We start from the raw sequence: 10,418 nt of genomic DNA, 5'->3' as shown, positions 1-10,418 counted from the left end.
AAAAAAAAAATGTGCTAAATGATGTAAAAATAAACTTTTTAATTAAAAAAAAAATGGGAATGGCCACGATGGTGGCTATATCACTATTTCTGAAGAGTAATGAGGACTTAGAACAGTACAGAGTAGACAACAGTCGTTCAATAAATTACTAGCCGCTGCTCCGTTTGTTATTAACCACTTTCAGTTGCTTAACCTCATTTGATGCTCACGTTCTATTACTTTAGGCAAATCTGGACAAGATTCTAAAGGCTTTCAACATTTGCAACATATGAAGATTCAGCTGGAAGGTTTCTGTCCAAGCCCAAACTTGGTTCTTATAATTATAGGTTAGTAATTTCACTCGAGGCAGAAAGTGACTTGTGGTTTAGCTCCCTCTTCCCGTGGGTGACATCTGTGAGGCTGGGATGGGATCGGACGGGCATACCTAAGGTGGGGTAAGCTGAAGCTATGGAGGATCAAAACATTACGAGTGATATGATACTGACATGAACACCTGGGGAGGCGAACCCCACAGGTGGGGAGGCAGGGGCCAGGGAGATGCCAGGCTTATACGCGTCCCAGACAAGATGGCGGCGGCCTGCACAAGGGCTCAAGGCACCTGTCCTCCTCCCACCCACTACCCAGCTCCACCCATAGCTGGTAGGGAGTGGGGTGGGGAGGACCCATTGGCTCCCATTGCTTTCTGAGGTCCGTTCTAAAAAGACTGGTCGGGAGTGTGAGGAAGAGGGGTGAGGACACTCCCAGCAGAACAAAAAGTGTTTGGAGTTGGTACCCTTGAACAAAGCCAAAAAATAAACTCCAAATTAAAAAAAAGACAATGGAGCCCCACCGAAACATCTCCATGGGTCCACACTCGCTTGAGGAGATTATACTTGGGAAGAATTATGAAGCTAGTATGGAGAGGAGGTCTGAACCAGCACCCTAGAGGTCTGGGGATGAGCCTACTGCAGCTGGGAGCTTTCCGTGGTGACACCCTCCCAAGTTCCCATGGGCCTCACTGTCTGAATCACCCCGTGCTCGCCACACACCATCCAGCTGGTTAACGAGTCTGTCCGAATGGCGTCCCCAGCCCGTCCCCAGTGGCGCCAGCCACGCTTTCAGTGGAAGGACTGAGGTTTCGTGTTCTGGTCCCTGGGCAATTCCTGGCATGCAGGGTAATCACAGAAGGCTATGCCTACAGGAACCAGGCCTCTCGCTGGGTCAGTCCCTCCTTTTGTAGGAAACCTTGGCCAGCACTGGCCTTGCCTCAGAGATCAGAACAAATGGAAGTGGGGTTTTGGACATAATACAAGAAAAAGCCAGAGAGAAGAAAAGAATATGTTTTTGTGAGAAGTTGGGAAACAAAATCTACTGTACATTAGTGTTGTTAAAAAGTGTGTGTTGACGATCATGGAAGAACACTCCAAGTTTTTTCTTTCCCTAGACCCCATATGAGCTTGGGTGAATGACACAACCCCTCCTGAGGGAGGGGAAGCTGAAATTCCTCGGTTGTGTTGTTCGTCAGGGGTTGTTATTTATTTGTGTTGACAGTTTTATTCTGTTAATTTTTATTTTCCTTTGACTTTATTAGTTACACTAAGAGCGTTTCAGAAAAGTTGGATCTACCAGTTGTGGGAGGAAGAAAGACTACTTATAATGACTGTCTCTACACTGACCATCTGGAGATAAGATGGCACCTGCTAATAGGTTCCCCAGCCATATAAATGCGTGTGTGTATCCTATGAGGTGGATAAAACAACGGAGGATTGACGTATGTGTGTAGCCCTCTACAGAGACACACAGATACCTGCTTGTATCTACAGGTATAGTCAAATCATTTTTAGTTGGCATCTAGGAATAACTTGGCTATTGCACGTATTTGTACTGTGCTACGAAGTCAGAGGTACATGTTTATAAACCTCAGACAACCTGCTTCCAGTTGGCATGTACTTTATATCACACACATGCGTGTGTGCAGATGCAGGTGTACACGGCATATTTATGCCTCAAAATAGATTGTGTTGGGTCTTGCTAGATGTCATCTGCCTCGCCAGCCTTCCCATCCACCACCAGTGCTCACACATTCTCTTCTCCCAGCCTGTTGGGAGCTGGGCCCCCGGGGCTGGGGAGAGCAAGGCGCCCTCAGCCTGGGTGTCCTGGGACACTCACCACACGCTGTCGCTGCCTCTCTCCACTGGCGCCCCCGACGAGTCATAGTACACATCCACAGACAGGTTTCGGTCCGTGTCGTGAGCCGAGTTGAAGTTGGTGATCACTCGGGAGGGGATCCCCAAAGACCGCAGCACTGTGAGTCAAGGGGCAGTCTGAGGACTCGGGGTGCCGCAGACATGGCACATGGGGCCCCCACAGCTGCCCACTGACCTGCCTCAGGTAAGGCAGCTCACCTGTGTTGAGGGTCCCGGCGAAGACCCAGCACTGGCCAAATTTGACGGGCTTGAAGCCAGAGCTCTTCCAGAGCTTGAGGATCTCCACGCTGCCATTCCAGATCCGGGGGTCCACGCCACCTGTGTAGGTGCCGCTCCAGTTGCCAGAGAGCACCCCGTTGTCATCATTGCCGTTCACCTGGCAGGAAACAACCCCAGGCGAATGAGCACAGCAGACTTCAGGAGACAGGGCGCGGAGAGAGGAAGGCAGTCGGGGTAGTCGAGGTCAGACGGGACCATCGTGGTAATCATGATCCCGGGGGGCTTGGTTGACCCAACCCGCATATCAGTCCTGGGAAGCGGGTTCATGGGGAAAATAGAGCTTAGTGGCAAGACGGCAGCACTCACAGGCTGTCCCTGACATCTGGTTCAGGGTCCCGGTCTGAAACTCTCCGTGGTGTACTTACTAGTCTTCTAAAAGTTCGCTTTAGAACTTCAGCAGCTAACTTCTTGGGGAGAATAAAGGTGGAATACTGCTATTATTGCTTCCATTTAAGGTGTGATTCCTGTGTGACAGCCACGAGGCAGTGTGAACAGAGCAGTGGACCAGGAATCAAGAGACCCAAGTCCCACTGTCCCTTAGAAACACAGGTTGGATGCGCATGGGTGAAATGATGTAATGTCTAGGATTTATCAGGTTTCCTATGGAGGGGCGGGGAGAGATGAAGCCAGACTGGGTCATTTTCACCTGCTTCACGGATGCTGATGGCATAGAGTCGTTCATCAGAATTTTCCCTTTTGTGTGGGTCTGAACTTTCCACAATGCAAAGGTTAAAGGGAAAAAGGAGAGACCTTGCTGGACTGTGGGCAAGTCAGTTCACCTGTCTCCTTAGCTCTTCACCTTCCAATTCGGGGGCAGTGAGAAACAACCTCTCAGATTCTTCCAGCAGCCAAATTTTCAGAGTTTGTAAAACTCTGGGCAACAACATTTATCCCCATGGTACAGCGTGAGTCTGGGCTGGCCCTCCCAGGCCTCTGCCACCTGTCGGCCTGTGAGGCCCATCCCCTGACTCTGGGAGTCAGTGAGCGACGAGGCCTCTGACAACCATCTGGGAACAGAAGGATCCTTGCCAGGACAGGCCTGCAGGCCTCCCAGGGCGCCTCCGTGCGGTGGGGGGTCAGCACCGCCTTCGACTGGGCCGGCCTGTAATCGCTGGATCAGGTATGATGAGGCCTCCTCCATGAGGGAAGATTCTGCCTCCCGTCCCCAGCTCCTGAGTCACCAAAGCTCCAGCACTGAAGTGGTAATCAGCAGGGTCATCGCTGGCTGAAAGCTGAGCATTTCAAAGCCCTGCACAGGCCATAATTAGCTCTGGGACCAGCCCAACCAGGAGGCCTAGAGAGAGCAGCAGGGAGGTGTGGCAGAGGAAATTGGCACCAAGATAAAGTGGTTTGTCCGGAGGGTGAGAGTGAGTCAGCAGCTGCTGGAGCCAGCCACCTCCCCACCCTCCAGAGGGAGGCCACCACACAGCCTCAGACCAGGCTCTCTTCACCTTGGCCCTGGCTTCAATCCTACCTTCCCCAGGCCTTTGACCTCAAGGCTCAGTCCAGGCCCCACTTTCTCTCCTTGCTCTTCTCCCACCATCCTGGCTTCCTCCTTTCTTGGCAGTTTCTCCGAGTTCTGCGGGATCTCCGGCTCCTTTCCCCTTTCTCAATGGAAGACTCTGCTCTTTCAAGAAGCCCTCTCCGATTACTCCAGCATCTCTATCACGTGGTTTGACAGGTTGTTCAAATTTCTAAACACACAACTAGCTCATTAGCATGGGTATTCAAAAGTAAAGAGACTGAGAAATGCCTAGTCCATTAACAACAATTTAAGGACACGTCTGGGTAATTATTGGGTTTCAGAGAGTTCAAGTGCAGGAATTCTCTGACTTCTGGCTTTTTTAATTGGTTGTGTTTGAGCAGGTTGTCTCGTGTTTGGACACTCTGTGATGCTGGAGGTGACCTCTCCACAGTGCAGGGAGATGGGGTCCTGCAGAATCTGTATGTGTTTGTGTGCCCCTGTGTGTGTAGGGAGGGGCCAGGATGCTCATATGGAAGGACTGGGTGAGTGGCAAGGATGGGCAGGTGGGGGCCTTGTCTGCCCTGACCGTGCTGGGAGCAGGGTCCTGGCATGCCCAGGGCTGCTTCTCCCCATCTAGGTTGGGGGGGGGAGAGTGGGGGGTTGACCTGTTGCCTTCCTGGCCTGGCAGTCTTGGCCTCTATGACAAGGAGGGGATGGGTCAAAGCAAAGGAGGGTGACTTCATGCTCACTTGGAAACCTGCCTCAGGTGCCCCAGCCATGAACAGTCCCAGGCTGTCATTCTCCAGAAACCCAGGGGACAAATTCCCTTGGCATCTGAGCAAGGCCTCACAACACAGTAGAAAGGACTACGGAGCCAGCAGCCTTGGGTCCAGCCCTCTGCCACTCACTCGGCGTGTGTTTGGGAAAGCCCTTTAGCTTAGGGGGTGCATGTGCCCCGTGTCCACCCGGGGCGTGGGTAAAGCGTGGACCACTCTCCGAGGTGCCCGCGAGGTGATCCCGAGTGGAGCACCTGGCCCGCACTGGACTGGGCATTGCCCGCAGGCAGTTACCATGGTGTTCTGCCACTCACCATTGCGCTCATCACCCGGCTGACATATTTGGGGTCGTTTCTGCGGGCCACATCAGTCGCGGGGTCACGGCGGAAATTCAGACTGTGATCCAAAATCGAGAGGCAAATGTCCAGTATGTTTTCTTCAAACTATTCAGAATGGAAATTGCAGGTTGTGAGGAAAGAAATGCCATGCAGCGCAGGTGGATTGGGGGCTCTGGAGCACCTCTGTGGAGGGCCAGGGGGCGGCTGGGGTCCTTTCGCTGGGGGGCCTTCGGGGCTGAACACCACCACGGGGCGACCACCCACCCACCCTGCAAGCTCCTCCGGCCTCTCACTGCACAGAGGCCTGTGGCCCTGACGGTCATGGCCATGGGAACCTGTCACTGAGTCTGTCCTGGCGTCTGGCGTCTGGGGGCTCAGCCAGCTCCTCTCAAATTTCCCATCTAGCTCTGACTGTGATCTTGGGTATGTTATGTAGACTCCCAGGAAACTCATTAGAAAGATAAAATATCTCACTAAAAGAGGTATTTGACACTATTTTCACAAAATAAGACATATCTTCTCAAAGGAGATGGCGCACTCTCTTGCTGCAGGCCTTCGCACCTGCCCTTCCTCCTGTCTCTAGGGCTTTTGCTCCAGACCTCTACCTAGCTCCCTTGCTTATTTCATGTTTCTGATAAAATTCTCTCCTAACAAGGACTTGCCCAGACCGATGCCATCACAAACAGCCTACCTCCACCTCTAGAGGTGCTCTGTGCCCTGTACCTGTTCTCTTATTTGGGCTTCCTTCCCAAGCAAGTCTGACACAGAATCCCAACCTATAAAAGGTACAGCAGACTTGCTCCGGTTGACTATGAAATGGGGCATGGAGCAAGGCAGGTTCTCCTGGAATATCCAAGGTCCCCATGCAAGGGACCTTATTCTAATGCCTCCATTGGTCTCTTAGAAAACAGGAAAGGTGGAGGGGGTCCTGAAAGGTCTCCAGGCTGAGCACACCCAAGAACTTTGCAGACTCAGAGGCTACGGCTTTGCATGTCTTATTCATTTCCTGTATCCTTAGTGTGTGTTCCAGTCTGGCACATAGCAAGTGGTCAATAAACATCTTATGAGTGAAAGAATAGAAAGTTGTCTCAAGTGGGCAGACTTAGGAAATCCCACCTTTGTCTAAGACCAGCTTCTCAGGGCATATGGGCCTGATCTGCTACTTACCTGTCCAAAGTTCCATCCAACCATGCTAATTCGATTTGCGCTTCCCACGTAGATGATGCCAGCATCTTGCTGAACATACTCCTCTCTCTCGGCTTGATTCCCCATAAAGACACCATCAGCTATTGGGCATAAAAAGCAGATATCAGGAACAGGATCCTCCATAACCCTCCCTGGACCAGTCCTCCTCCCATTTCTGAGGAGACACTTGGGGGCTGGAGCAAATTGCACTTGAAGCCCTTCCCACAGTGTCCACCAAAGTTGGATTGTAATGCTTTCAACTCTTTGTGGGTACTATGTGCAGTGTGTAAAAGCTCTTGAGATCCCTGCAAGTCCCAGAGGGAAGAGCAGGGTGCCCAAGCAATGGGGAGGAATTTTAGGATCAGGAGGCTAAGGGACTGCCCATACTCACACAGCTGGGTAAGTGGCAGAACCAGGATTCTGAGACTGGATTCTGACAACTTATTTCTGTGTTCCTCCCACAGCCCGCAAACTCCCTTGTCAAGCCTGAGACTGTGAGGACTCTTCCCCCATTTCTCATCCCTGGGCACTGCTTAGACAAGTCTGGGAGTGTGGGAGGCGGGGCGCCTACCTTGCAGCCAGGGGTTGAAGAGCAGTATGAAGGACCCAAGCTTCATAGCGGACCTGTTGCCCTGGGAGGAGAGCTGAGCATTCAGCGTGTACCACCCTATGGGCGCATTGACCGGGGAGGAGATGGAGATGTTCAGAGTGTTGTTCTGGTTGGACACGAGCTGTGCACTCCAACCTCCGCCTCCTGCACCACCAGAGAGGGGAAACACAGCCTTCGTCCTGGCTGACTCTGAGGGGACAGGTCCTGTAAAAGAAGACAGAGGACAATGGAAGCCAAATCTTGCCCAGAAGATTGTGGGAAGAGATCAGCCTCCAAAGCCCCTGTGGGGACCTTCTGGGGGACGTCATTCAGGGGAGCATGACGTAACACCACTGGAAGCAACTGAACAGGCCACGGAGACCAGTCTCTTGCTCAGAGATAGGCAGAAGCTCACCCAAGGTCACACAGGAGGCAGTGGCGGAACTGGGCTAGAGCCCTGGGTCACCGCCATCACCCCGTAGGCCCACAGCCCATGGGCCTCAGGCGTGTCTGGCTGCAGGGGCAGTGAGCAGGTACCTGTGGAGGCGACAAGCTCCAGACTTTCTCCAGAGCCAAGACTTCGGTTCAAGCTGAAGGACAGTGAGAAGGGCTGGCCTCGCCTCAGGATGAGATCCTGGCCGTAGAACTTGTCTGTGTGATGCACCCGCCGGTTGGCACTTATTTGCCAGTTAATATTCAGGGGTTGCAAAGCTGTGAGAGAGAAAAGAGTTGCTGATATCCTGGGAGGTAATGCGTGGCAGAGAGAGGGAAAATTGCAAGTCATCGAAGGGCCAGACTTCTAGGAAGAGTCGCATGGAAATCCAAGACCCTAACAGAGCACGGCCAGCTTTCACCACCTGGCCCCCTTGGCTCTTTGAACCCACCGGATCTCCCCCCACCATTCCCAGCTCCCTTCAGCCAGCCAGCTGCCATCCAGTTCTCAGGGAACAGGGCACCCAATGCCCAGGGCACCAACCAAGAGACCTGTGTCACCTGAGTGTCACTTTCTGTCCATTCTTAGTGCCACAACTAGTGGGCCCAGAGAGGACTTTTTCTCTCACACCTGTCACACTTGCCATCTTGTTTGGCTTGCTTTCCTCTTTCGACGTCTCCCAGACATCTGGAGCCCCTCAGCATTCCAGCACCAGCTGGTTTCTGCACGGCTCCTGTCCTTTGTCTGTGCATGGCCTGGGCGCTGGTGCTGGGATCAAAATCCGAGGACCCTCTCTGGAGTGAGCCCCTCCGAATCACCGCTTCTCATGTGATTGTGGAGTCAAACTGGGAAGGACTTGTGAGCAGTTCCAGATGTGTGAGTACAGCCTACTTAAGGCTTTTGAGAGACTTTATTCCTTGCACTTCTGCCTGAGGCACCAGCCACCCCAGCCTCTCAAGCCAGCTGGCCTCTGTTTTTATGACGAGGGCAGTGGTGATGGCAGTGGAGGATGCAGCCCCATGCCTGGGTGACTCTTGTCTTTATGTGTCTGTCTCATCAGGACATCCCTTGTTGGTTTTATATTCTGAGGCCCAGCGTATGACATGACGGTATTTGTACAATTAGATAACCAAATGCATGAAGAAATTAAGTGAACACCTAAGAAATTCATTTCATGCAATGTTTCTCTTGAATACAGGTCAAACTTCAGTCCGTAAGGACAGGAGAGTACAGGCTGCCGTTCAATACACATAGATGGAGAATCGATTGTTCCTAGGACACTGGGTTAGGACAATGTTGGCGGTATAAAGATGTATAAAAAAACAGTTTTAACCCTCAAAGAGCTTTGGCAGTGGGTAAGGCAACCACAAGTGAGAGTGAATGATAGGACAGAGTGAATCTGACCTCCCCTCCAGTAAAGGGACCTGGGAGACCTAGGCAGGAAAGAATCAGAAGGGATCAGAAAAGATGGAAAATGCTTAGGGAAGGAGGCCTTAGGGAAGGAGAATTTTGTCAAGTGCAAAATTGGAGTGGAGTGTCCTGCACCCCAGAGAGGGGAGAGAGGCCGAGGCAGGGAGCATGGGGTGCGTGGCTTTCACAGAAGAGAAAGGGAAGGAAGGGAGAGAGCGAGGCCCCGGGGTCGGGGGCCGCTCGTTCTAGCAACTTTGGAGTCAGGACAGATTCATCGTGGATGCGCTTTCAAATGACAGGCTGTGTTTCTGGGGAGGCGAGCCAAGAGAGGGGGGTTCAGGAGGTGAACTTGCCACCAGCTCATTTACCCATCTGATCAGATACACATAGCTATAAAAAGGATAAATCAGCATTTTTGAACACTCTCGGGGACAAGAAAACATTCATGCAGCACCAAGAGCCTATTGAATGACGGCAGGACCATGGAACCACGGGAGGGAGGAAAGAGCGTGACGTTTCGCACGTAAGTACGGAGTGGAGAGAACGCAGACGTGGACCTGACTGTGGCCAGGCAGAGCGGCTACTCGATGCCAGGTCTATCTCCCCAGGGCGGTGGCACCTGCCTCCTGCCAACCGTGCACGATACCTTGGGTGCACCCCCGCCAGCTGAGATTTGGCGGGGCGTTACTCTCTGTCCTGTTTTGTGCTCGAAGGAACATATGGCTTCAGGTCACATGAGTCTCACCAGGATTCTCATCCCTCTCCCAAACCCCCAAAGAGGCATGCCTTCCTCTCGCAGGTGGACTCCTGTTCTGGGGAGCATGAGTTCCTGGGGAGCAGCAAATGTGTGCCCAGACTGCCTCCACCAAGCCTGGGGGAGCGCAGAAGGGGGATGGGGGGGTCACATCTACAGCTGCCGTCTGCCTCCCTCCCAGCAGCCCGTGTGCTTCACCCTGCAAGGTTGTGCCATAGTTGAGGTTGTCCTATCAGTAGTAGAGGCTGCTCCCTTACATCCCAGAGAACAGTGACTTGTCTGGGGGAAATGAGAAAGAGAAAATGGAGCTTCTGGGTGCCGTAGGCGCAGAGACCCTGGGAGGAGTGAGGGGCACTCTGCCCGTGTCTCATTGCGGCTCCGGTCACTGTGCTGATCCCCACTGACACTCCCGACAGCAAACGTGAGCCCCAGTCAGCATGAGGAGACTTGCTCCCAAATACAGCGTATGGGATGTGCAAGGAGCTGGAGGGTGAGGAGCAGCAGGAAACCTATTGTCGCAGCCGACTGTATGTCAACTGCAGTTAACAGTATTCAAGGCACTTAACACATGGCATGACTGGCGATGCTTACAGATACTGAAAACTGACACTCGGAGAGATAAATGTCCTGTTTGTGGCCACAATAGCTGGCAGAGCCAGAGGGAAACACAAGTGTAACTGGCTTCCCACTGTTGCAGGGTCCCCAGATTTCCTAGAATGGGGGCCCAGCAGCCACTCTCCACGCACGCCCCCACCCCAGCTGTAGCCCCCACCTGTTTTCTGTGCCCATGGAGTTGCCCATTCCGGACATGTGTCATAGATGGAACCGCATTAACCTGTGACCTTCGGGCTGGTCACTTCGCATTGTTCCCAAGGTTCCTTCACGTGGCACATACTGGCACATGGTTCATTCATTTTTTTATGGGCAAATACTGCTTGATGATGTGGCTGCGTCCTATTTGGCTGATAGCTGAATGGCTTTGCCCTACAACAGCTGAGGGACT

At 52.6% G+C, this 10,418-nt stretch overlaps 1 protein-coding gene across 1 annotated transcript in view; it reads right to left on the bottom strand.

Annotated features, from left to right (window-relative positions):
• Positions 1–10,216, bottom strand: part of TGM3 (transglutaminase 3) — a 29,427-nt gene extending 19,211 nt beyond the window's left edge. The window contains exons 1-7 of the mRNA XM_012728113.1: positions 10,188–10,216; positions 7,356–7,558; positions 6,801–7,043; positions 6,212–6,330; positions 5,021–5,149; positions 2,385–2,562; positions 2,149–2,284 (exon numbers count right to left, since the gene is read on the bottom strand). Coding sequence (XP_012583567.1) covers positions 2,149–2,284; positions 2,385–2,562; positions 5,021–5,149; positions 6,212–6,330; positions 6,801–7,043; positions 7,356–7,558; positions 10,188–10,216 — 1,037 coding nt within the window. The remainder of the gene's footprint in view (positions 1–2,148; positions 2,285–2,384; positions 2,563–5,020; positions 5,150–6,211; positions 6,331–6,800; positions 7,044–7,355; positions 7,559–10,187) is intronic.
• Between the last annotated feature and the right edge of the window lie 202 nt (positions 10,217–10,418).

Source organism: Condylura cristata, unplaced genomic scaffold, assembly GCF_000260355.1.
Source record: "Condylura cristata isolate star-nosed mole 26May11 unplaced genomic scaffold, ConCri1.0 scaffold00022, whole genome shotgun sequence".
Taxonomy (NCBI): domain Eukaryota; kingdom Metazoa; phylum Chordata; class Mammalia; order Eulipotyphla; family Talpidae; genus Condylura; species Condylura cristata.
The sequence above is the reverse complement of the archived record's forward strand: the minus strand, read 5'-3'. Positions and strand labels throughout refer to the sequence as shown.